This window comes from Corvus cornix, chromosome 4 (genome assembly GCF_000738735.6).
Source record: "Corvus cornix cornix isolate S_Up_H32 chromosome 4, ASM73873v5, whole genome shotgun sequence".
NCBI classification, from domain to species: domain Eukaryota; kingdom Metazoa; phylum Chordata; class Aves; order Passeriformes; family Corvidae; genus Corvus; species Corvus cornix.
Genome location: NC_046334.1, coordinates 46,431,096 through 46,459,046, shown reverse-complemented (window position 1 = coordinate 46,459,046; position 27,951 = coordinate 46,431,096). Strand labels below are relative to the sequence as shown.

The 27,951-nt window shown below is 39.6% G+C and overlaps 1 protein-coding gene, 1 long non-coding RNA gene and 1 other non-coding gene across 4 annotated transcripts in view; 2 read left to right on the top strand and 1 right to left on the bottom strand.

Moving 5' to 3' along the window:
• Positions 1 to 11,937, bottom strand: part of USP46 (ubiquitin specific peptidase 46) — a 59,497-nt gene extending 47,560 nt beyond the window's left edge. Inside the window, exon 1 of one of the 2 annotated variants that reach the window (XR_005601682.1) lies at positions 11,377 to 11,937. Coding sequence is in view for 1 of the 2 variants with exons in the window: in XM_039550349.1 (XP_039406283.1) it covers positions 11,377 to 11,412 (36 nt within the window). In the remaining variant the exon portion in view is untranslated. The remainder of the gene's footprint in view (positions 1 to 11,376) is intronic. The other variant, XM_039550349.1, reaches the window with a different exon arrangement.
• Positions 11,938 to 19,120: 7,183 nt separating this feature from the next.
• On the top strand, positions 19,121 to 21,792 carry LOC104690633. The gene is made up of 4 exons (XR_752018.2): positions 19,121 to 19,226; positions 19,529 to 19,647; positions 20,499 to 20,610; positions 21,512 to 21,792. It is a non-coding gene; the product is annotated as an uncharacterized LOC104690633 (long non-coding RNA).
• On the top strand, positions 20,782 to 20,900 carry LOC120409989. Its single transcript, XR_005601886.1, has one exon. It is a non-coding gene; the product is annotated as a small nucleolar RNA SNORA26 (small nucleolar RNA).
• Positions 21,793 to 27,951: the final 6,159 nt, after the last annotated feature.

Genomic DNA, 27,951 nt, shown 5'->3' with positions numbered 1-27,951 from the left:
ATTTGCCTATGAGGACATTGTGAGAGACTGTGTTGAAAGCCTTGATGAAGTCAAGGCAGACATTTGCTCAGACTTCATCAGCTAAAATTTTCGAAGTAACAGGTAATCAGATTCAGAATTCTCATGTCCCTTCCCCATCTTCTCCCCAAGGCCTGATTTCTGTTTCTTCACTGCACCTACCATCACCACTGCTTGCCAAATTAGATTATTATTTCATGCCAGTTCATTAAAAGAAGATTTAGTCAACAGAATTAGCAGTGTGAAACTCAGCACAGGTGCTCTTTGAGAATTTGCAAGCCTTGAAAGTAAAACATCTCCTTTAAGTTGGCAGGTTCCAGAAAAGCTCCAAAGATTTTGTATTTCACATCCCCTTCTCCGATCTTTTTCCGTTCTCTCTCTTTCTCTCACATACACAGAGTTCATTGCTCAGACCAAGTGTATGTTGATTCCCAGAAAATCACTTTGAGACTGAAGTACTTTACAAGCACAAGGCTTCATGAAAAGTTTCATAAGGGATATATGATCTCACCAGACTCTGCTACGCCTTGGTGAGAAACTTGGAAGATTGATCAATACAAAGCAATCATTGGCTACCGTTCAACAGAGATGACAGTGTGATAATTATGTAAATCTCATATGAAGATTAGTTTCATTGCTTGGAAAGTCAGCCTTGCCAAAGATGCACATACTTGGCGAAGCATCCTATGTTCCAAGAGGGAGAAAACTGATAGACATTTGCCTATCTGACATTAGCAGTGAAGCAAACAGCCAGTTACCCTCAAAACCTTGCCTGATATATGAGAAACATGACTACAGAAGATTAATGCAGCTTCTGGGGAAAAACATCTTCATATTAATACTCATTGTACAGCATTCAGATCAAAGCAAAGGTTTTCTTTGATTACAGTTTTAACATTACAATCAAATTCTGTAATACAAGAATAAAATGGGTATTTTTCCATTTTTGTAAGAAGCATTCTCCACACTGAAATAAATTCTTCCTCTAGAGTTCATGGAAAATACTATCTCTAAAAGTAACCTACTCTTTGTAAACTACAGGTTTGTGTATTCTGTTAGACAAATACAATATGAGTGCTCTGCTAATTAGTTGCTCCTACATTACTCATTTGCTTTCCTCCAGGTCCAGGGTTTCTAACTTCAGAGGATGCCAGATGGTCGGACAAACCTTTTCTAGCATTTAAATTTTCTTGTAAATATTGTGAGCAAGAGCAAGAATCGGGATTTACTAAACTAAATTATCACTGAAAACCAAAAAAACCCATCTTCATATAAAAACTCTACATTGCATGGAAACTTCCAAAGTATTTGCTGTTGAAAAAAACACATGCTTAGTAACATCTCATCACAGAGCTTTACCTCTCCAAAACCAGGCCTTAGCTGTTGCAAATATAAAATAAAATACTGTGTGACAGTGACCCAACAAAACAGTGAGGCTAAACTCAATCTTTGGGTAAACTGACATAACCTGCTCAGACTTCATGAGGAGTTGTGCCTTCTTGTATCAAATGCAATTTCAGTCTGGTTTATTCTGAGGTCTCCAAAAAGATACTGTTAAATCCATTGAAAAAGAAGTCTAGGAACACAGGTAAGAAGCACAGAGACCTGATGCTTCAAAGAAGGATATATTTCTTATATGGAGAAAAAAAATGTAGACAGGCTACTTAGTAAAACTCGAACCATGTCACATTGCACATAAATTACTTGTTTTGCATATGAAGTCTCCTCAATAAGTAGTTGACATGAGGACAGAAGAAGGAAATTTTTCCAACAAAGTATACCTGAAACTGTACACCCAATCCAGGTTTAAACTGGAAAAAATGTGTTATTAGAAATGTGTTAAAGGTGGTTCAGAATTCAGTTTAAATCAACCATATCAAGTATAGAAAACATGTTAGTTTACTGAGGTTAATCTACAGCAAAAGTCAGCCATGACTATTTAACATGGTTTTCAGCATGTTTGTTCTCACTCCCAGCAAGTAATTTTGGTTACTTCTACAGTGAAAACCTGCTATGATATTTTAATGCAACCACTCTCTATGGTTTTATAAATGCTTCAGCTAGGAGAAATATCCTACCACAGCTGAATCTACTGTAGTTTCATAAATATAAGCAGGAGCCTCAGTGTAGCTACAGAGCCTGAAATGAGGAGAGGCTGGATAAGTCAATGAAGTGGGATTTGGGAGTATTAAATAAAATCATATCCGAGTATAGAGACAGTAAAGGAGACTGGCTCCTTCTTAAGAGAATACACTAGTGAAGGAAATGTGAAGTGACGGTGGTAGCCAGACCTTACGAGAATGAGAATTAGGTCAATGTGGAAACTCCTGCTACGTATTCTGTGGTGTTAGAACCTTGATTTCCCAGAAGTTTTACCACTTAATTCAACAATCAGCATTCAGGCCTCATAAAATGGCAAAGACATACAGCTAGAGACATAGCCAAGCACAGGTCAATTCAGGCCAAGATTTCTGCTATAGCATCACTCCAAAAACATTCTGCCCATATGACCTATACTTTTTTCCTCTTGTTATTTTGCCCTAGACCTTCCAAAGGATAAGACTGCTGGTTTTCTTTTCAGCTGAAATTTCTGATAATGTTGCAAAGATTTTCATTTGTGCTTTGCATCACATGGAACAGCTTAAGTAAAAAGAAATCCCTGCTGTTCCTTTACACTTCAGCATGTTAAAAAAAAAACTTCAGGGGAAAAAAAAGGTATCAGATCAGTTCATTTAATCACGTGTAGCAAAGTAATCTAAATACAATTATTCTATGGAGGATGAGAAATGGACAAGAGCTAATATGAAAGTGTCAACAGAAGATGGCAAATCAGATTAAACTTTGTACTGTGACAGAGCTATAAAAATGGCACTAACTTTCTAGAAATAAGCATGCATTTAATTTAAAGTAAATGAATACAGTAAAGAAATTAGGACTTTTCATAAGCCACCTATTAAGTGGGTATCACAAAACAAACAGAAACATGGTGTGAAAAACATAATATTAATTAAATTTTTCTTTATACAGAAAAATATATCTGTACATAGACAAAATAAGAAATAAGAAGAAATATCTTGTTCACAAGAAAATCTAAATAATATAAGGGAAAAAACCACATAAAAATTGAATAATTGAAACAGAAATTTAATAACTATATAAAGAGCAAGAGATCAATGAAGGAAGATGGCTGGTACATGACAAATGGTTTTGGATCATATACATTTATAGACTAGATTTCCTTTTTCTTAGTATTCAAGGAAAGTGAGAGCAACACGATAGAAACAGAGTTCTTTCCTGAAGGGAGAAACTGAAGACTTAAGACAAACTAATGGTGATGTTTGGGCTGGTAGAGGAGAAATTAGAGTAAAAATAGAAATGGCTTCAGGGCTAGGCAGCCTGAGTTTCAGGATTTTGGAAGGCACAGCACATGGGAGGGAAGGAAAAAGAAGATAAAGAAAGATGGAGAAGGCCTCCTGACCAAAAAATGGCAGTGATGGATAACTCAGAAGAGAGGAGGCAACTGTAAATAAAACCCAAAATTAGCTCCCAGAAGCAACACAAAGTATCAAAAGGATAGCTAGCAACAGCACAGCATGCAACACACATCCAGCAGCTTTCAATAGATGCATCACCTGTCCCTAGTGCTGGACTTTGGCTATCCTCGGGAACAATCTCAACTTTCAGAGAGATATGGTGAGTAACTGAAATAGCTGAACCAGCCTTCTTAAAAACTCATAGATATTAAATGCCAAACCTGAAACCTTTCTGTATTTTTTAAAGTGTAAGTTGCACAAGATGGTTGAGTTTAACCAGATTAGCTCTCTCTTCATTCTGTGAAGAAATGCTTTTTGTTCTTCCAGCAAAGCTATCTTGGGTCTTTGTCGCCACAAGAAGAAAGAGGAAAGAGGGGATTCTATGAAAACACATAGGGGATCACAGTGAACAGCAAAAGGACCTTGACTGACCGAAAAACCACTGTGTAGTCAAATTTTTGTAGGAAAGATGATTTAGCAAAATGTATCTAAATAAATTATTTTTGTGCATTTTTTCTTAAGTCTTCTGATCACTAAAGCAAATTATAAGAGCTTGAAAGGAGAGGTCTAACCTATTTTTTCTTGCGGGTACACTAAAGTATCTCTATTTAAGTATTGCTTAGATATTAACAATAACAAATAACTTCAGCTCTTTATGGTGTGGTTTCCAAGAAACAGACAAAAATTGCAAGGCCTGAAATCCTGAACCACTTAAAATCTTGGACAAAGCTTTTAAGGTACTCAGTCTTACATAGCTGATAAACTTGGTTTTCTCAAAGCACAAAGCACCAAGTACTGGAAGTGAGGTTCTAGTGAAGTGTTGCAAGTTCAGTGTCTATATCCATAAGTAATTTTTAAAAAAAATATTAATCCTTAAATTTTCCAGGATTAGACAGTTTTTACCAAACTGAAACTCAATATTCTCTTATGAGTCCATCTGTATCCTCACCTTAATTGTTCTTGGATTAGTGGCACTCAGGCTTTTGCTGGAAGAAATAGCAAAACCATTGGTTTTGTCTAGTTTCCTTCTTCAGAACACATAGCATCAAGATGGCCTCATGAGTCAAAATGAAACTGAGATTTGCTTACAGACTACTAATTTCTTCAATAACATTTTTGTCTAGGCCACCTAGACTGCATATGTGGTGCCTCAGAGCATTCTAAAAGCAAGGGACCTTCTAAATTCCATCACAGCTGCACCATCTGGAATACTCTGATAACCTGGATACAGAAGTAAGAATATCTTCATTAAATCTCCATACAAGATGAGTAATGAGGGCTGCAGTTATGTTGCAGGACAGGTTTAGAATTAAACATTATTTTTTGACAGTATTTTGCTTTTAGAGAAATTCTCTAAGGAGCTGAGACAAGTGCAAGATTCTGCACATGAAGAGAAGAATCACCATGTACAAAATGGAAAACAGCTGACTAAGGCAGTAGTGTTTTAGAAAAAAAAGATAGAAAAGAGAAGTCTCTGTGTACTGTAAGTTAAATAAGCCACAGGTATGCAGTGTTATTTAAAAAAATCCCCAAAAGCACAACAAATGTTGACAACATAATGAATTCCTACAGGTAGCAGTCTACCAAGTTCTTAAAGTAACTTTCCTGTTTAACTTGTCAGTGCTAAGACGTCTTACATCCAGGTTTGGGTGCCTGGTTTCAAAGAAGATAAAGGTAACTGGGAAGAATCCAAATGAAACCAGTCAAAATGGAAGACAACTCTAGAGAAAAGTGACCTGTGAAAAAGGGTTGAACGGGATTGTGTTGCATAAGACAGAAAAAGCTGCATAAGGCAGAAAAGGGCATGACAATATTTTCAAGTCTACAGTTTGTTACAGAAAGGACATAGTCTGTTCTTGGTCTCAGCAATGGACAGGATGAGAAGTACCAAGCTCAAGTTACTGTAATGTAGATTCCGGTAAGACATTAGGAAATGTGATGTAGTTCCTATCATCGGATATCTCAAACTTTGGCTGACCTACATCAGAAATAACACAGGTTTATCATAATCAGTGGACAGTTGGAGGCCTTATTATCCTAGGATACTTCAAATACAGCTGTTAGGAGGCCATTAGTTGTGAAATCAAAAAATCAAATTAAATAACTGAAACATGCAACATCCAGTCATGGCTGGTTTGAATCCCTTAGCACAACAGCCTTTTCTGCAAGGGTTGAGCATACCCAAGAACATGCTTACAGTGGAGTCCTGACAGTGGAAATGCTTCTTCCCCAGAAGCACTGATACACTGTGGTGTTAAGTATGTAATGTACACAAATATATATCAGTGTATCCACCAAACAGCCAACCAAGGACAGTTTCTGAGGCTAAAAGATGGTCAGCAGAAGAGAGCTGGCTGACTGCTTCTCTGACAGGCTTACACTCCACAGACTGTGGCTCTTCAAATCCATCAGAGCCTCATCTCCTGTGTGGCACTTGCCCACCACACACAGTTAATCAGGGTCCAGAGTCTGCTTTTATTGTCATCTCTTCCACAACTCAGATTCACTCAGCCTTGCTGAGCTATAGCTAAGAGGTTCCTTTATTGAGGTATTTAGCATAACCACTGGTTTACTCTTAATTTAGCAACATGAAGCCAAAGACTACATGCATCTAAAAGAAATACACTGAAAACCACACATTGTGTTCATGAATTGTCCTTTTGTGCTTATTTTCTAAACAGCTAGTAAGTACATAATAACCACTTTAGCTATTAAAAGGTACTCATGCAAGACAAGCCTCAGCCATTACTCGAGGTTATACTTTGGGAATAATATATTAGGATGTTTCTCATTTTGCATATACTTCTCTATCCAATAAAAAATCTTGTGGACTTCTGTTCATCTTCTGATGGAATGCACACTTTCTGTTAGTCCAGTACTCATTTGTCAGCCATACTCTCAAAAACTCTCATTACTTCAGAAAGTTATTACAATGATTAGACTTCATATTCTCCATACTTTTCATATTTTTGTTTCTATATTTCATGTCATACTGAAATTGTGCACACTTGAGACTATGCTTCTAAAACTGCATTCTTGAACTAACTAATCTTATCAGATGTAAAAGTTTATTTTCTTTATCAATCTAAATATATCTTTAGATAACCATTTTATTGTCTGGCATGTATTATTTTGCCTTTATCTCTATGGAGAGATGTAAAAGACATGAAGAAATATACACTGCAGGTTGTCCAAATGAATAAATCCAGTTGAAAGTCATAGTGATCAATTCTGTTACTGAGTAATATTCTTATTGTATGAAGCAGGATTTTATTATTTTCGCATCATTAAAATTGTAATTTTTTTTTTTTGTATCAAGCGTTTTCCAAATCTGTTTGTAGTTCCAGCCTTGATTCTGCCAATGCCCTATATTCAAACAAATCCTGCAATGAGTCTCTAAAATCATGCTATTAAAAACAAATACACAAAAGAAATCCAACATTTATTCTTATTTGTTTCCTGAATGTAGAGATTCCTAGGCTTGTATGTTTTTTCTCTACAGACAGTTTCTGGGATGGTTAGAAACTGTTTGTTTGTTTGCATGTTTGTTTGAAAATGAAAGCTGAAATTTCACAGGTATTCACATAATTCCTGATGAATTGTATGAATGTTTTCATGCAGAAAACCAGCTATTTTTATGAAACTCATAATGAAGAGACTATGAGAAGAAAGAGTAACATGAAACACCAATAAAACCCCAAAGTTAATCCAAGGAACTGCAACTTTATATATATATATATAGGATATATATACAACAACTATCAGGAGTAACTGCGAGGCATCTCAGATGATACCTTGTATCAGAGAAATTTGAATGTGTTTAGAGTGTTCTGTTTATTAGATTGTCAGAACACTGTGAAGTGCTAATTGGAATATTTGAAATACTGTTAGAAAATTATGAAAGGGCAGGAACTAATACCTGTTCTCAACAGAATTCCAAAAGAGAGAAACATGGTCCACAGAGCTTGTTAGCCAGATCAGTATAAATGTATGTCAATACATTCTGAAGTGGTTAGATGTCCTTCACTGCACATAACAGTAATATCCCTAGGCCACAGCTGCAGTATGAGCTTAACTCAGAACTCAAGGCTGTACCTAAAGCTCATCAACAGAGAAACATACTGCAGAGGATTTCAGTAAGCATGAAATGCCAGCATGCCTGTCTATCTTTGAACCAGCATTTGGTACTTGAGCCATTGGGTTATTTCACAGAAACAATAACCAAAGAGAATTACAGCATTGTAGGGGCTACATCACATCCCTAGTTGGTGTCTGCAGTCTACCAGTGTTACAAGGCTCTGGCTGCTGGTATACCCTCATATAGAGCTTTTCAGTGTATCTTATGCTTCTTCACATGTATTGTACCTGTCCTACATAAAAGATGACAGTTGCCTATTGCATACGTCCCTCAGTGGTGAACATGGTGTGCAGACAGAGTGATTGAGCTTTTACAGTGTCCTGAAGGGCAGGTAAGTTGAATATCTTGGGGACTAGACCTCCCTTTGCAGTGAATGTGGCCATCATGCCCACATAAGAGTCCCACCGATTCCTTCAGGCACGGTTGCCTTCATCCCCTCTACCCCTTCAGAACAAGTTTAGCTCTTAGTTCTCATTAGGCAAATCGGTGAATAATTGCTATTATTATAACTTAGGGGACAAAACTGGTAAAAGACAATAGAGGAATTTTGTTTAATTCTAGAAAGTTGTGCATTTAAATATTTACTACAAGTAAATGTTCCAAGAGGAAATTTCCCCTGCCAAATATTTCTTTCTTACTGGCTAGCTCCTACTGTGTCTGTCTCAGCATGTGAGAGCTTATCCAGTGAATATATAGTACTAAGTATCTTTTGCAAGTAAGTTAAATACTGTCCCTGTCTTGCTTGTTTCACTACACTTGTTTTGATCCTTCCTGAAAAGACTAACAATCTCTACCATCTTTAGGAGATCAAAATTACAACCCAAGATATCAAACATCAGGCAGTCAACAGCATACATCAAAAAATGCTGGCTAGCCAGGTTCTCTTAAGCTAAATTAATTCAGCCAAATTTCAGTAATTTTTTTCCCTTCAGGACATGTGAGCACTTGGACAAACACACAAAAAACTTTGTCAAGGACGGACTACCACTGAAAACATAATCTAAGCTGCTTTCAGGGAGGGACAAGTATTTCAGGACCAATTGCTACCTCTGACTCTCTTCCCCTACTCCCCCCACCACCCCTGAAAATCAACAAGACATCATCATTTGGATTTTGGGGGGGCTTTTTTTTTTCTAAAAACCAAAAACCCCTCTCAAGTGGAATGGAAAAAAATAAAGACTGGAACACCTTTTTTTTTTTAATTACTGAGTTCAACCAGGTTAAAAAACTTAGAAACCTATTATGTAGCATTACGTAGAAAAACATATTATAATACCTAAGAATTACACAGCTACTTCGTAGTCCACAAATTATCAGTAGCTCAGTTTTTCAAGTACTGTATTATAGTGTAGGAACAAGGTCTGAGAATCAGCATCTCAGCGTGTTTGTCAGATAGATTTCTACAGATGTCCTAAATCAAAGTAGCACTGCAAATATTTAGGTTTTATAAAGGCAAGTTTTACACCTCTAGCCTTCTAGAAGGTTGTCATAGCTTCTTCTCCAGATCACTGAGTTCAAGTCCACCACCTCATCAGAGTGGACACATTTTTGGAGGAGCCATAATGCAGTGTTGCCAACACTTGTAAGAATCTGTATTTCTCTTACAGCCCCAAATTCCTGTAGCTGTCTGAAAACTCCATTGTTTTGGCCTAAAAGAACTTCCAGTCCCTGTGGGTTATCCAGAAAAGACTAAATATGACCAACACAACATAGCATCTCTAAAAGCTAAGTACACAGACCTCAAGGAATATGTAGCCTTAAAATATTATCATTAAATCAACTGCACCTTCTGCCACAGTACCGTGAACTAGAACTGCCTTGAAGTACAAATCCTTGTATGCCTTTTCTGCTTGAGGCTCTCCTTCTTCCCTTCTGTCTCTCCATCTCTCAGATGCTACTTTTGCAGGATATACTGGCAATGACAGCTAAGCAGCACACCATTACAACAACCTCATCAGTTCTGCTGTGAATCTGTTCAGTCTTTGGGAGAAGCGTGCTGCATACAAGTGCATCTGTCTGAAGCACACAAAGAAATCAGAGTTCCTAGTACTTTATGCCAAGGTCTTACATCCACCTATGAGTCTCCAGCTCCCCTTCATGCGGTGCTCTTTTATCCAGTTTGCAAGGCATCACATCCACCATTAATCAGCAGATAAAACTGGAGCCTGCCTCAGAGAGAAGGTAGGAGTACCCAGGTTTTCTCCTCAGTCCTGTACTGTTTCCTGAATCTCTCTTCGCAGTATTTGTGGCCCATTGGACTGGAAATCATTAAGAACAATGAAAAGTTCAGAAAACTACTGTTGGTGAAGAAATTTGAGCACTCAGGTTATTACACCTCAAATCTGGATTTTGTATTAATTCTTTTAACCCCAGAAACAACTCACCCTCTCTGCATTTCAGAGCAGGCATTTCAAAGGGAGGACTGAGGTTTAAATCAAAACTATGCATGGGACTACCCAGGCATCTCATTTGCAACAAAAGACCAATCCCACTTAAGTGGAAGTGTGGACACGTGGAAGGGGAGCAGGCTTGCAATCTGCACTCCCTCACCCAGACCCCGCAGGAGCCGTGCCTCTGGGGCTGTGCCCGTTGCCTTACCCTAGAGACAGGCTCCATTCTCCAGGGCAGATGAATGGTATGTGTGGCATCAGCAGCACAAGGCATGCTGGGGCAACACATGGAGGGAAGCTGGCAACTGTGTGTAGCTGCTCTTGAAGAACCTGGAAATAAGGGTGGAAAATACAGACTAAAAAACCAAAATGTATAGAAATAGGATTCTCTTCTGTTTGTATAGGGATGCTTAGCATGCAACCATTTCTTTGGCAAGTTTGCTGCACTGCATTAATAATTCTTTGACAAAGTTTGAGCTTTCCCTCCTCCCACCAAGAAGTTTCAAAAACCTAAACCAAATTAGGTGCTCCAAGTTTGTTAGAATTTAAATTAAATCCAAACACAATGCAGAAAGCATCCTTTCAACTGTTCCATGGGGAGAAAAGTAGCAAAGTGAACGTAAAAACCAAAAATATTAATGTTTCCTTATTCCCTACTAATTGCCTAGTCTGGTTTAGAGAAAGCTAAGTGATTCAAGAGTACTTTACAAACACCAGTCCTCTTTGAGCAGCATGTAGTGCAAGTTAAACCCTGTTAGCTCTAAAGCCAAGACCTCCTAGAACAGGTACCTAGCACGGGGATCCAAAAGAGTGTTATTAGGCATCTAAAGATCCTCCTTTTCTGCGTAATCTGGGGAGCTCCTGGCCCTAGGAGACCACAGGGTGCCTGCCTGAGGGAGTTAAACAGGGTCACCGATTTAATGTGGATTCGGAACCCGACTTTGGTCCTTTCGCAGGATTATTAGGGCAGGAGGAAGGGCAAGAGGAGGAAGGGCGGACCACGGCTCCGTCTGCAACGCACCTCGGCCGGGATCAGACCCGCTCCGGGGGGCCCCGCACCGGTTCTGCATCTCCGTCCCTCCCCGGCCCACGCCCGGGCTGCTCCAGGAAAACTCCTCGGGACATCGTCACTCTCCGTCGGCCAACTCCATCCCAGGCATTTCCCGGCTCAGCGTGCCCGGCTCCCCCGCCACCGGGGCAGGGGACGGAGTCCCGCGGTTGGGCTGCGCCCCTGGGGCAGCCCCCCAGCCGGCCCCCGCAGGGGCTGCCGTGCCGCCCGTCCCCCGCCAGCACTCACCATATTACAGATGGAGGCGATGTTTCTGACAGTCATTAGTCTAAAGGTTGCAGCGATCCCACACCGCCATCTTTATAAGGTGAAAACAGCCCCGCTCATGGTGGGAAGAGCGCAGGAAGGGATAGGGGGCGGCGGCGGCTCCTGCTCCGGGGCTGGGATAAAAGCAAGAGGAGGGGACTGCACAGGCACCCTTCGCGCCCGCAGAGCAGCGAGAAGGACGGACCCTCCCGGCCTCCCTCCTCCGGGCGAGTGACCAGGGGCTTCAGCAGAGCGGGGAGAGCGGCCGCATCTCCGCTCCTTCCGCCTCTGCCTCTCGCACGGTCCGCAGGGCCCCGGGCTCCCGCTGGAGCGCTCAGCCGCGCCTCTGCGCCAGCCGGCACCGCGCTAATCTCTCCCTTCCTCCTCCTCCTCCTCCTCTTCCTCCTCTCCTGGCGGCTGCCGTCGCCGCTCGCCGCTCCATCGCAGCGCCGCGCCCGCTGATCCGCTCTGACAGCGCCGGGGAAGGGAAGGGAAGGTCAGACGCAGTGCCCGGCACGGGGCACCCCAGCGGGCCCGGCGGGGCGGCCGCCGCCGCAGCCAATGCGCTGCGGGACCGAGGGGGCGCGGGGGGCTGCGCCCGCCGCCCCTCCGGACGGGCCCTCCGAGACGGGCCGTGGTGCTTTAGTCTCCGGGGCTGGAACGGCCACGGGGCTGCGAAACCCGGCCTCAATGCGTACAAAACCATACCAGCAGGCAGTAGGGTGAAGGACAGGGAGGCAGAGTGCAGGCAGGAGGACGTGGATGTGTGGCAGTGACGGCAGCACTGTGCTTTGGGACATGCTCAACCCACCTAATTAGAGGTACACAGGAGCCCAGGTACTGGCAAAACCCAGAACAGTAGGCTGGAATGTAATTTACTGCCCACAGTCGGTGCTTTATATTGCCATTCATGCAGATAACATCTTCACAAGTGCTGTGTTAGGGCTGTGTCTGCACCACACGTGCAAGTGTTCACTCACAAATTCCCAACATGTGGCATTTATACAACACGGTTAATGTAATAATTTCAGTTTCTCTTCAAATACAAGCAAGTCGAGGGCCATGCCTTTCTTCAAGGTAGAGCAGTGTGAGTATATTAAATTTACACACATGATAATAGGCACAAGGTTGTTAAATAGCTAACACAGCAAATCTCTGAGAGAAGAAAGAACAGAGTTCAGGTAGGGCAATCCTCATCTTAGAATTCCCCTTTCCTTAGCAGAGGTTGCTTCTTTTCAGCAGGAGCTTAAGGCCCATTTATTGTTCCTTGGATATACTGAGGAGATCTTTCAAATGAAGAGAGAGAACTACTAACATTACAGACATCTCTGCTCCTAACAGCACCTGAAGTGTGGCACGCTAGCACTTCATGATGCTAGAATAAAATAATTTCAGCCTATAGAGCCTGGATCCACAGGCTTTATTTACAGGAAACACTCTGAAGTCAGTATTTTTTTAAATTATTATTTCAAAAGAAGGTCTATGATTACTAGTAAAAATCTGGCATCAGCAGTAGCATCTAAAGATAAATTCTTGCCCTGACAATACTGTTAGGTAAGTGGCCTCAATCCAGCTCATTGTGGACAAGTGCCCACGTTACACAAATGGTATCAAATTTGGCATTAGTTGGCATCCTGTTGACAGCTTCAGCAAAGAAACTCAAAATAGATTTGTCACAGAGACAGAACTTTGTTTCCTCAGTAAGTTGGATTAGTTATATTCAATCATTGCAGACATTCAAAATACAGGATGGAGAAAGATTTTTGGACATAATGGAGTGAAGTCCTCAGGGCCACTAAACTGCTTCATAAATCCACAGATCACTATGCAAAAGAGCCATCAAATAACATCACTGAGAAAAAAAAATAATCTTTGGTATAATTCTATTAAATTCATGGTCTTACATTATGTGTGAATTTGATCCCAAGTGTTTAATTTGCTTAAACTCAGAGGACTGGATTACACATAATATGACAGGTTCTCTTGACATAGCCAGGGAAAATGGGAGTTAAGCTGACATGTCAGGACTGAAGCAATCAAGGTCTGATTAGTTTCCAGTGCATTTCTAAGTAGCCTGCAGAGACTGGACAGTACTGCACTGTACCTGGTTTTTAAACTCTGATTCCTGTTATTGCAGAAGCCTAATCATGTATTCTTTGCTGCAGCCTGCTTATTCCAATATACTGTGGAGAATCATACTTGCTCTCAGTGAAAAGTTATGGAGCAAATGAATGGGTTTGAAAGGTGATTAAAAATTTAAATGAAACAAAATGCAGTATCTAATAAAGCCATTTGCTTCACATATATTTTCATGTCAATAACATTATTTCTGTAATACAAACCCTGGAGAAATCATAGAAGGTGTGAAAAGAAAAAAGAAAAAAGTGGTATTTTCATAATTTTGTTTTTGTCAAATGCCAATTACTTGATTTCAGGGCAAGTTTTCAGTTGTTTCTGTTCATTAAACTTTTTTTTTTTTGATATAAAATTAAATTGCTAGTAATTAAGCACTTATTGGTTGTTCAAGGAAATATTTGTAAATACGCGCACACATCATTCTGTAAAGAATTCAGTATCATATTCCTTAATGCTAATATAAATACTTTCATTTAAAGGTGGACACATTTCTTGTCTTATTTCTGAAGATTAATAATAAAAATAGGGAATAATATACAGGTGTTTATGTGTCAGTTTGACAATAGTCTAGCACTGTCTTTTTTGCTCTTCAGACATATCAAAACAGGAAAGAGGAAAGAAACTTTCATACTTGAAATGGACTGGTGCGTGTTTTTGTTTTCTTCTGCTGTTGTCATTTTCTGGAATAGAAACTTTATTTCTGCAGCTGTTTGAAGATAAAAAAGTGCTAAGCAATGCAACAAATGTGAGTTACAAACTTTATAGGAACTGTATAAATAAAGAACAGTGCACAATTGTTTCCACTCTAAAGCATTGCCCTATCTCTTTACAACAAACAACTAACCCTGTGTTTCTTCTGAGTGTTAGACAAAGAGAAGGAAAACAAAGGACTATTTATAACCTAAGAGTGCTTATATAATTTCTGCTGAAAGGTCAAAAAATACCTCCTGCATTTAATTTTAGATCCGTCTTGGTCTCATCTGGTTTTACACTTGAACATTTTTATTTCACTACATAAAATATGGACTTATTGTAAATATCCTCTTTGGCTAGCAGAGGCGTGGACTTCCATAACATTTTCCATCTGACTTTTCAGTGTTTTGCAAACATTCACTCAGACTTGTCAAATTATTGGGTGGGAAGTTAATATTAGCTTATTTTACAAAGCAAGAAAATCACTGGCAGAAATTTAGTGACTTGTCCACAGTTACACAGGAAAGTTGGTAGCAAATCTGATACTGGAATATCTGCTCATTCCGTGCTACAAAGAGGATATTGCATTTCCTCTCCAGAAATCTTGGAAAATTCCACAGAGGGTTCATTTATGTTTTTCTTGTAATAAACTTGGGTCCAGAAGTGGGTAATCATCAGTCAGTTTTGCTGAACAAATGTTTGGAACAGATCAAATTGAGGATATATTTCCAGCCAATTAAAAGGTCATTTTAATGGAAAAGGCAGTTAAAACAATACTAAGGTTTTCTGGAAGCATGGAAAATATGTAAGAATTATAAGAGAATTCAGATTTCTGAAATACTTGCGGTGCTGACAATGTAGGTTTAAAATTTTACAATGTTTTTAATATGTTCTGTATCTCATATTAAATTATGTTCTACCAAAAAATAGCAAAATGGCAAATGTGTAGACACAAGAATGAGAAATCAGGATTTTCCATGAAGCTTGGCCTCACTTCGGAACAGACTGGCGGCTTCAGTACAATGCCAAATGCCAGCTTGCAGCCTATGGATTGAATCTGTGGCACATGGCTCATAGCAGGTCCATGGAAACCATTCCATCTGCACCTGAAATTCTAATGGTAAGAGTAAGTTGTAGTCCATGAAAAATTCATAGAAATCCATAGAAAATGTGGAGAGTCTAAAACCAAAAAAACAACCCAGCTTTGGAACAACTAGCCCTCCTTAAGACTGTCATCTTCAAAGCAACCCCTACCCAACATTTTCAAATTATCTGAGAAATTATTTCTCTTGATTCAAAATACTGTAAAACTTCATATTTTGGCAACAGTATGACTTGTCATTCTAAAGATAAAGCATGGAAAATAAAACTGCATTAAATTGATCCCCGAATCTTGCCTACTTTTTGCTAGTATAAGCATTTTACTAGTTGGCAAGTAGAGAATAAAATATCTTCATTTTTCTCAGAAAATGCTACTTTACAGAAGAAAACAAAACACATTTACAGCATCTGACATCATCATTTTTGGCCAGACATCAGATCTGAAAGCCCAAAGACAGCAGAGTAAGATAGATGCAAATACATTGATGTCAATGTACCAAAAGTTGACTGTGTAGATACAAGGGGTCTAATAGATCTCTAGTGAAAGCCATTAAATTCTATTCTATGAAGAGGCTATTAAAGCCTCTGCAGTCAGTTCAATGTTGATAATGGCCTAGAGGTGTGATTATCTCATAATGTCTTACTTGTGCCCTCTTCCTCCTGCTTAAATGTGTTTCAAATACACTGTGTTAAGAGCTTGGAACAGTGACAATAAGAGAACTTCACTGTATTGCTTGATCAGTTTAAACAATATTAACCTTCCCCACACTCACTACTCAAATAAAAACATTCCTGCCTTTCCAGGAGGTAGAAGCTTGAAGAATGGCCTCTTTATCAGGTATATTATTCAGCAAGGGAGCTCACTAGCAAACTTTACTGGCATTTTTCTTACCTACACAAAACGTGCTTTAAGGTGGAAAAATACTATTTAAATTCTAATCATACATACTGGCTGGGCAGAGATAACAAAAATTTTAACCATGGAAGTAATTTATCAAACAAAAAGAGACGTGCTGAGCAAAAAATAACAGAAAACTGAAGTTTCTGACAGAAATGTATTGCTATTTCTTCCTCGGGAAAGGAAATAATAACTATGACTTGCCTTCCTCCTTCCCAAATATTTTATTTTTTATTTTTATTCTATTTTACAGGCTCCAATTTTAACTCACAAACATTCTGAGGACAAAAAACCACAAAGGACAGATAAGCGGCAAGTGGCATTTAGTGTATTTTCAGCATGAATTTAAAATAGCCTTTTCATTTTATTGAATTGTGCATAAATTAATTAAATTACATCTTTATTACATTACCATATCAAAGTTTTAACCAAATTACATATATATATATATATGCATATATATATATATATATATGTATAAAGCGCTGTTATATTCCAAACCTGACAATTATTTAATGCCACTGAGTACTGTAATCCACCTGCAAAAACTGATGGTCACAATGAGGTTTTACTTGATTGATTTTCCTTCATATCAGTGTGGAGAAAGACAGTAAAATTGAAATGAAACGTTTATGACAATTGCAAATTGTGGTAAACTCATTATGTTGTTAAACAAGTGGTTTTCAAGAGTCTTTCTTCTGAGAGATGTGTCAAACCAGTGACTTTGAGACTTAATTCTTGCATCTGACAGAGAGACTTAGCTGTTAGATAATCAGAGCACCACCCTTCAAGATTTGAACAAGTTAGTTGAGCTCATCCAGCTCCTTAAAAAGCTCAACACTAATCTACAAATAACCAAGACATACTGCTGCCACCTCACTAATTTCAAAATGCCATGATAATTGAATTTCCTACAAATTCTGCTCATGATCAGGCCAGTATTTCTCCCGGTTAGTGATTCAGGTTAATCTCAATATTAACCTGTACCCTGATCCACCAATATTGTGGTCTTTCCCACAAGTCCCCAAACTGCCCAGGTTGTAGGCAGACTCAGTGCCCAGCTGAGAAGTTCATTCAGATAAAAGTTACATCCCACAAACATGGAAACAGCAGATCTGCCTGCAGCCTTGTAGCAACTCAGTGGTTACAGCATTTTTCCAGGAAATGGGATAACTAACCTTCAAGTAAAGAGGCTCAGATCCACATCTGATCCTTGCAGTAATTTATTAAAGGACAGTTATTTTATTCTATAGGAGGGTTTGGAAAAGGATGGACAGGTCAGGTAGACTCTGCGTTCCTTCTCTTGAAGTTGTGCCATTATCAGACAGAAAAGTAAGTTTCATGGAGCCAGAGGGAAGGCAAACAATACAAACTTTGTATGGGGAAAACAGAAGAAAGCTTGTGAGGGGCAAGAAGAAGGAGTAGGATTATGTGAATGATTAAAATGGTCACCTGGGATGGATACTGATCACTGGTTTGCTGTGGTTTGCTGGTTTTCTGCGTGAAAGAAGTGCCTGTTTACATTCTATACTGGAAAAGAAGAAACCAAACTTGACATATATTCCACTGGCACGAGTGGTAAAAATTTAAAGGTTGGATGCCACTTCATCTTTTTGACTACATTACAAAAAAGGACTGACTTAGGTGTCTGACTGCAGAAAATAGTCGTTGCAGAGTAGCCCACTTGAAATAACTTGAAACTACATGTCTCACAAATATATCTCCAGAGACTGATTTACCTAGAGTCCTGAGACAGGTTTTGAATCTTGATGTATGTACAATAAACTTAACTGGCAGAGGGTTAATCTGCAACAATGTTTTGAGTATCAAGAATTAGACAGAGGAGGTAACTAGAAGTGGTATGAAACAATTTCTAGAGTCATCCCTTGATTGCAACTATGTGACTGTTTCAGACTGAATCAGATTGGTTTAGATCTGTTGAGAGTAACTTAAATACAGAGTTCCGACTAGGGAGAGCAGGCAACTCGGTCATCTTCTTTCCACACATTTACAGGTGCTGTGCTGATAGGAACTCGGCATGAGCAAAGACATACTGTTTCTCACTGAGGCAGGAAGCTATGAATTATCAGCAATATACACACCTTTTTGAGAAGCAGGGACTTGCATTCAATTCAGCTTGGACAATGCTCTCAGGCACAGGGTGCGATTTTTGGGGTGTCCTGTGCAGGGCCAAGGGTTGAACTCAAAGATCCTGATGGGTCCCTTCCAACTCAGTATATTCTATCTTGTGCTGTGATTCCTATCTACCAGCTTTGCTGGGCAACATGCAAAGCCTCTGTGTTACAAATAACTAATTCCCTGTTCGTGCTAATCTGCTCCTACACACTCCAAAACCTCTTAGTAGCATCCCCAGTCAGGCAGCACATTTTATCTGGGACAGAGCAGCAGCAGTGCCCGGCACCGGTGCTGAGCGCTGGCTCGCAGGACCGACCTGGTGCCACCGTGTCACCCCTGACGCGCAGCCCAGCAGAGGGGCATGTGCTATACGTCAGGGCATTAGCGAGGCTCGGGGCTTTACCTCACCATCCTCACAAACAGCTCCTAAGCCCCCTAAGCAGGGCTTAGACAGGAGTTTAGACAGAGATCAGAGGTATTTAGTGCCTCAAAAACCGCTACACAGCTGCTACCTCGCACCGAAGACAATTTGGTTTCCCCGTGTTAAGGACCTCCGGGCACCCAGAACTTGGCCTGGGCATGAATGGACGAGCACGCGAAAGTCTTGCTCTGACCTATGGGGGCTGAATGAGCGCCGCCGGGAGAGCGGCTGAGCAACCGCGCCAGCACCTCAGCCCCGGAGCAGCTCCTGAGGCCCTCAGCGGCAGCGAGCTCGGCCGCCCAGCCCCGCCCCACGAGGGGTCACGCGCGTTGGCCTCGCCAATAGGCAGCGGCGGCGGGAGCGCGTGGGGTCTCGCGGGAGCGCGGGGCGCTATTTAAGGCGCGGTGAGGCCCGACTTGCCCTTTCTGTCCGTCGGACGTGGGCGTGGTAAGGCGGCTACGGCCGCGCTCCGGGGAGCAGCCCGCGCTCTGCATGCTCGGGCTGTGGGCCTGGGGTTGGCGGGGTGGAACCTACGTTGCTTTCCCTTCACATCTTGCCCTCTCGGAGCTTGGCGGTGCTCCGGAGAGTCAACACAGGGGGATAGAGCGGCTCTCCCTCACTAAAACCCAGTGCGGAGTCCTCCCCTCCGCCCTGCATCCTGTCGTGAGGCACAAGTGGCCCCTCCCTCCATTCCCCCCCCTGCCCCCCAGTCCCCTTGCTGCCCGGCTGATGCCTCTCTTCCTCCGCAGTGTGTCCCGAGGTATCGGCGAGTCCTTCAAATGCCCCCGATGAGCAGGAGGCCGAGCGCGGCAGGCCTGGGCAGGGGGAAGCGCTGGCAATCTGCGCGCACACCTTTGGACGCCTATGGGTGAGGGGCACACCGAGCTCATCACTGCTCTTACAGCCTGGGACTGGAAAGAAAAGTCTTCGGGCTTCTGAAGTGGAGGGCTTTGAATCCTGAGACGTTTTAAAGACAAGCGGACACATAGGGGTGTTGCCCTGTGTCTCTGAGCCAAAATAACTGTGTACATTTGCACTCTTCTGTTGTTGAATCGCAGCTATTGAGCTTGCACAGACCTTAAATCTGAACCACTGCATTAATTTAGTTTTTTTATAGGCCACATCAAGAAAATTGCAGTTGTAACCTGTGGTGTTAAGTGTCTGTAGGCACTTAGGACTTGGGCTCAAATGGACTTAATAACTATTCAAACAAAAAAGCCACCCTGATTTCTTGGGCTTTTCCTGTAGTCTCCTAGCCCACCAGTAAGAGTGTCTTTTGATGTTTCTGAGTTGAGTGCTGTGTAACTTGTAATAAGGTGTGTATAATCTGTAAGCAGACACAAGGTAGCAATGAATTGTATGGCAAAGATTCAGTCAAATCTGAGCATTTATAGCTTACTTTGGTAGCATCCACGCTAAAAGCAATTTAGACTTGAAAAACTTGCCATTGTTTCTGATTTAAAGTATATTTTAAAAGATGTAAAAAATATGTTCTATGTAGTTTAACTGGGCTAATGGAACATACTTTTTTGACAGATTCTTTTGCTCTAGGTTTTGATTTGATAATGAACTTTTTGTAAATGACTTGTGCAACTTCATGGAGAGGTACTTTTAAAATGTCTGACAACATAGTAGCAACTCCATAGAATATGGCTTTGAGAAGGTCTAGTTAAACGTTATTAATTATAATTTCACCATTTTTTTTCTGTGTTGTTTTAGCGGCCTCACTTAGCAACCTCATGCATGAAATGTTCTAGACATGGTTAATCACACCTAAATGTGAAACAATGCTCAGGACTTCTTAGGAATAAATAATGTCTTCTGCTGGAAGGTAAGTGTGCTCTTGTCTAATGATAATTGCGGATGGTTTTTAATCTTGCTCTTTGATAATTTACAAATTTCAAGCAACTTTTTAATACTTCTTGAGCAAATGGGAAGTTTAGATCATCTTAGTTAATAAGGAAACATTATGATATACTAAAATCTACTCCCCTTTTATGCTTTGCCCTCTTAAGTCTGGCAGTGTCTTAAGTGGCCAATACAGAGGGGTATAAAAGTTCTCTCGCAAACCCAGAGGTGAGGTTGAAACTCTTCTTTGGATCATGCTTAGGAGGAACACATTCATAAAACTGCTGAACTTCAGAAAGCTGCTGAATCAACTATTAATAGCTTGTAGGAAGATTTTGAACTGTCATCTTGTTACAATAACTAAATCTTAACATCACTTTCATGTAAATATTTTTCAGGTTTCTCAAATCTGTTTGTGAACCTATGTGATAAATGTCTTGAGTGAAGAGTTCCTTGTAAATTGTTTGGTCTCCAAGTATGTAATGTGAAAAGGATTATCCGATGATAGTGAATGCATTGTCTTCTATACCTAAAGGAGCTTAATTTACTCCTTGCTGGAAAACAAAACAAAATAGCTTTGACTGGTGAAAAACTTCTGTGGTAACTGTTAGAATTTTATATAGATTTAGCCAAAAATAAATAGCAAAAAAATCAGAGGGAAGTCTGCTTATTCTAATATGGCTGGTCCTCTGGAATGAAATCCGCGCTAGTGATGCGGGAAAAGAAAATACTGTCCTGTACAAATGAAGTAATTTGTTTTGAGAAATTGCTCTGACCTAAGGGTTAGTGTCACGTAGAAGGTTCACGTAGCTCAGCCTTAGGGCAGTTACCTGTTTTGTTTGTGTGTAATGCTGAGTGCAAGTTAAATAGAACTTCTTTTACAGGGATGAAAACAGCATGTGCCAGGACTTGAACTGACATTAGACATCAGTTTATGATTTCCTGAGTGGATGATTTCTGACTTCAGACAAGATGATTCCAGTTGTCACCTCTAAAGTATTGTCTTGGAAGTAGAATTGAGACAAGCGATGGCTAAAATTATGTCTTCAATGATCATGTTTAAACAGGCACCTCACCATTTGTTGAAACAGGTTTCCTAACAAAAACTACTGTAATTTGACTGTTTGTGGATTCATTGAAATAAAATATGAGTATGTTAACAAAAGTTTTGTGTTCTGAAGGTTTCTTGTTAAAGTACTTCCTGTATGAAGACTTATGGTTCATGGATGTAAGCACTTTTGTGCTGTCACACAAAGATTCTCTTGCCATGTCCAAACTCGTTAAATTTCCTAATCCATTGAAAAGGCCCTCTTAGTCTTTTATTCTTTGTATCTGAAATATTCTTGAGTTTTCTGCAGTATTTTGTAATGCAAAAGCACTGAGATCAACCAGCTAACTCCCAAGTTATTTCAAAAGGCTGTATACGTTTGCATGTTCTCTACAAAAGGATTGTCTCAAACTATGAAGAACAAGTTAGCAAGAATCCAGTTCCTTGCCTATTTTAAATTAACAAGGAAAATGTTGCAATATTCCATGTAAAGCACTATCAGTGGGAAGGTCCTTGAAGGGGAAGATCATTATTGTTCAGCGATTGAAAGCTTGTATATGCTTTTCAGTAGCTCATGTATTGATATTAAAAACATTTCTCTTAATGGTGGGTCTTAATGTGAAGTCATTTCGTGCATCCTATTGCTGCCAGTGTGTGCTTCTCTAGAATGCTCAAACAAGGATATAAATACAATCAGAAGTGGCTGTCAGGTGCTTGCCACTGCCTAGACAGGAGAGTGGGTTGGTGTGGATTTAGGAACAAGCATGCATATATTTACATATACATGGTCAGATTTAACCTTCATCTAGCCAGCAAGTGTTTCATTTTACCTTTGCTTAAAAGTACACTAAAAAGGATGAGTAGTGATCTACTTGTGGCCGCCTAGGCTCACCTAAGTGCTTCTTTTCCTCTGGACTTGAGTTTTAATAGACAAAACTAAATTTGAAGGGTATACAGAAGTACTTTTTCTTCATGATACTAAACTTGACAACTGTCCAGGTCTTCTTGTGAGAAACAATAAATCATTCCTTGTAAGTCTTGTCAGTTCTATAGACCTTTGTCTTCTGTAGCCATGCTTAAGGATTAGGTTTTAGTCTATTAAGTCTTGCATTATGGGGTTGTGGTTTTTTTGTCGGTCCTGTGCAAGATTTCTGATTTGCTTCTCTCAGGTTCAGTGTTAATTGGTGATATTCAGTAGACTGATTTCTAACCAGTAAGCTTTTTTACATTTGATAGTTTGACATGATGTTTTTAGTGAACTGTCTATACTTCCAGAACTTTCTGAAGGAATCAGAAGCTATCTTAGAATTAGGGTTGGAGTTTTCAGATTCAGTTAAATGGCGTTAAATTCCATCTGCTCCTCTGTCCACAAGGATCTTGTCAGAATTGAGATCTTTTGGAGTCTGCAGCCAGGGTTAGTTCTGAGTATTCTGCTTTTTTTTTTTTTTTTTTTTTTTTTGTAGTTTCATTGCTCTCTACTTTCCACTTTTTTTTTCTTCCTTAAAAGGAGACATGTCTTAAATTTCAAGAAGTTTAATATAGAAATATTCTAGGATCTACCTCTTTCCATTACTGACAACTGAAGTTCTGTTTTGTGTCAATATGTCTGATGCAGAAGATAAATTTTTCACGTTAGTGGCTTACACAGTATATTGGCACTATGGTGTAAAAGCCTCCCAATAGAATTGCTCTGTTAGTGAAGTAATAATTTGCTGTTGTTTTTCATGAAATACTTGTGTGCCGCTAAGTGACAATGCTGCATGTAAGGTCCAGCCTTTGCTGCTCTCTTCTTATGAGACATCTGGTTAGAAAGGCTAATGAAAAGAGAGTCCATTCTAGACATGATCTACTATTCTGATTTCACACAGCATAAATAGAATAAGTTTAGTGGGTTTAGTACATCTGGAGAGAGATCAAGAATGAAATAAAGTCTACTTGAGACTCCATGGTGAACACTTAATGTTTCAGCAATCTTGTTCTTCAAATAACCAGGCAAACTTAAGGCATTATTCTTTAAATACTAAACTGGTTTAATGCAATCAAAGAAGAGATTGTATTTTCTATTAAAGAAGTATCAAATTATTTCACATATTTATAAGCCTTATAACTTTTTACATTTAACTATTTGTTATCATTCAATGGGGGCTATTACTCTATGCTGAAAGCTCATTTTGAAGAAACACTGGTTGGAATAAGTCACTTGAGAGTACTTTGTTCTATGACTTCTCATGAGTATTTATAAGAACTCTCTCCCCAATTAACATTGGCTTGCTCCTATTCAATCTACAGGCTTTTTGGAATATAAATATGTCAGTTCAGGCATCACTCACCTAACTACACTTATGATATGTTATGTTAAAGTAGTGAAGAAAAACAAAGGGATTAGTGTTAGTCTAGGTATATGAAGTAGGTCTAAACCTGGTAACTTCATCAGTGTAAATGAGCTCTTTCACCCTGACCTCCACCTTGGGGGACTATAGGCTTGGGGCTGTGGAGTTCACCAAGAAACCTGGTTTGTTTGATGAATGCTATCCTCTAAGTGGAGAGATAACATTGCAATTTTCCATTTTGTTACTCACTGGAAAAGTGAAGACTAATGGAAGAAAAATAGCCAGGTTTGCCTGAGAATAGTCAAGAGCTACCTAGTTGGCTTACAGCCTTGTTAAAGGCTAAATGACATGAAACCATACTCTGTCATTTTATACATTTTTATATGTATGCTTTGTACAACAGGGATTATATGAAAGATTTAAGGAAAATAGAAGAGGGAAAGATATCATATAGCTTTTAATCTGTACACGTCTCTTTATTCTGGCTACTGATAGCAAATTTAGGAATGCTGCTTTGGGCTTTCTTTGACTAAATCTGCGAGAAGGTTAATCTGTTCATCAAGAAGACTGTCAGAAGGGGGAATATTTACATATCTATGTATTTATTCCTGTTCTCGTAGAAAATTGAAAAGTATTTTATTTCCTATTTCACTTCCTTTTAGTAAGTAGGTACAATTTATGAGACTTGATCAAAGGAATGAAAAAACCCCTGAAGAATATACTTATGGGATAATATGCTTAGCTCTGGGCAGTTTTCTATACACAGAGCTACATGGAGCTACATGAAGCAACATTGTGGTATGTTTTGTGCAAGGGTCTGGTGAGACATAAAAATGCTTTTTTTTAAATTGGTAAGAGTTGTTGGGAGACCACCTTGAAAGTCTGTTACTGCGCAAAATAGTTCTGAGGAGCTTATCAATATCAGAGCTTTTCTGACTTCCGCTTACTAACACAGATTTGTGATCTCAGGAGTTTTTAGTGAGTTGTTTTTGATAATCTGAAGTTTAGATGCAGGTATTAATTCATGCTAGAATAAGCTTTATGACTTTGTGACCTTACATTACAAATCATCCATACTGATATTCAGTGGGAAGCTTGGAGGTAATACTCAAGTAATAATGGCTAATTGTTGTCCTAGCTATTCTTTTGAGTTGATGGTTAGTTGACTGCATCTTCCTTACTTTTCATCATACTTTCCCATAAGGTTACAGTTGTATCCAAGATCCTTCAGTTCATGCAAAGAGGGTGAGAATGCAGGCTGAATGCACTTGAACTGAAGAAACAACATGCGCATGTCCTGTGCATTCTGGTTCAGATCAATGCAGGCAGACATTTCTTACCACACTAGAGTTTATGAGATGGAAAAATCCTGTTTATGGTTGTTACATCTCAGATCTATATAAACCACATTTTCTTAAAATGTTCTACTTTTGGTTTCAGATACAAGACTCATTGGATTTTCCCACACATCAATACTTTTGCTTACCTCAGTAAAGGTGGCCTGACATTTGTTGCTGCAAAGAGAACCTTTTCTGTTCAGTGGATTTTGATGTAAATCTCAGAGATTTCCTCCTATGCTTTGATAATAAAGTTCTACAGCTTGAACTCAATGCATAAATAATGAAAGCTGTAAAACTGAAAATACTTCTTCAGTTTAGAAAGGTATAGAAGCTGTCAACCATGACTTGCCATCTTCAGATTGTACTGTATGTGTTTACTGTAAGACACAAAGTTATTTAATCGGCAACACATTCTAATACATGTTTTTCAACAAATATACTTTATTAAAGGTATGAGCAGGAGTAACTGGAAATAGGCAGAGATCTAGAAAGATCAGTGTGCACAAAACCACGGAATGAAAAATGCTGAGAGCTCCTGCTTTTAGCACTGCCTGGGTTTGGAGACAATAGGTCATGCAGACCTCTAGTTTATTTAATGTAGTAGCAAGTGAGGTCATTTTATTTCCTTCTCAGTGGTATAATGCACGTTAAAGCAGAAGTTGTATGTGGCCTATGATTCAGAGTGCTTTTCAGACTTTCTACTTTGAAGACTCACACAGTTTGGAAAATGAAAGAAAATCGATAGCAGCTCTGCGGAAAAAGAATCTTAGCAAGCTACTCAAAAAGGTTGCCAACTGTAATGTTCTCAGGATTTTCGTAATGGATCCTATTAGGCTCATCACTTCAGGATTTTGTTCCTCTGAAGTGTAAACATAAAATACACACTACATACTTTACTGGTAAACTGACTGAAAGGAAATAAAGCCAAGTACAGTGAAGAGAAGGATGCAGTCTATTTCCAGAAATAATGTGTTCTCTTCCACATACCCAGACTGGAGGTACTGATTTCAGGTCAAGTATGGCACAAGCTTTTTAGAGTTGCTGGTATGCCCTGACATACCATGAGCTTTTTTGTGCATACTTCTGTAATTAAGTTAGCTTATGCACTAAATACTGTGTAGTCCACAATTTTATAAACTCTTTTCTTGAACTTCTAGATCATTTTCTTTGGAAATTTCTAGGGAAAAGAAAGCATGCCAAGAATTCATCATAAAGCCTTTAGAATTTGAGTATTTGTATTTATGCTATTAGAGAAGAGCTGATGGTCTTCCTTTTTGACTAGAATGCTGACAACTGAATGGAGATTCAGATATTAGACAAGAGCTCTCTCTCCATATTTGGATGTAGAGTTTAGATATGAAATAAAATGGTGAAGAAAAATAGCGAATAGAATATACACCCGCCTGAATGTACCACATATCTCAAACTGTTTCACAACACTCATTGTGCTGCTGTCACTTCAGAAACTGTAAGCAGAACCAGCATGTGGATAAAAAAATGCTGTTAGCAAGGAATCTTCCTGCTGCTTTCTAAGCCGTGGGATACTTTTCTCTCTCATGAAGAGATCAGCAGAAGTTCTGTAAACTATGAACACCTGCGACCTTGTAGAACAATGTTTATGGTACAGTGGAAAAATATTTTGACAATGGATGCTTTAGGATTTTAGCCAATCACCCCCAAGGGGTGGTTGATCCTTTGTCCAATTAGACTATGAAGAAAAAGTCTATAAAAGAGTTTGTAAAATAATTAAATAAATCAATCTTGCTGCACAATTCCTGCCTGCTGGATCTTCTCTCCTCCCTACGGCTGCGGGACACAGTAGTATCGACAGTGGAAATACCAGCAGTTGTTACGAAGTTAGTAACTGCTCCCATGTGACCCTTGGACAGGACTTGATTAATGAGGAAGAGCATATACATAGGGGAGCGCCATTTTTTAATGTTGTGGAGTTTTTAAGAAAATTGTTGCATCTTATTAAATGAAGACGTCATTCCATGTAAACTGTAGTGTGATGGAAGAGCTGTTCTCTCAGCTCTCTCTGGCTTTAGGCCTATCAATTATAATTTGAACAGGCTGCTTGAATCTCATTTTAAATCTTCCAAAAATAAGGTATGCGCACTTAGTTGGTGGTCACTAGGACCTGTAAAAGAACTAACGCAAATGTAGAGCAGATCTTCAGTCAGTTTCACCAAAATTCAATTAAACCTTGCTTGTTTATCTCAGCAGAGAGTCAGGCCACCCCTCCTCTCTACAAGCCTTAGTTATCTTTCTGAGGTTTTCATAACCTAATGTCCAAGAAGATTTGAGGTTCTATCCTCAGCCTTGTCTTTTTCTTATCTCAGTAGCTCACGTCACCATTCCTGCTCAGTGCTGTGATACCAGGTGCCCAGGTCTGAGGTTATATAAAGTTGGGTTATTTATATCATTTCTCACTAATTTTCATGCTGTTAATTGGATCTTGTTCAGCAGGGTGTCATGAGTTTTTAGCTTAACTCATACAGTTTCTCAAGTATTAACTTTGTGTTTCACTTTAAGAATTATAATCTTTATTCTTCCATGTATTTTATCCATCCTTCCACTATGACTTCTGCACGTCAGTTGTGAAT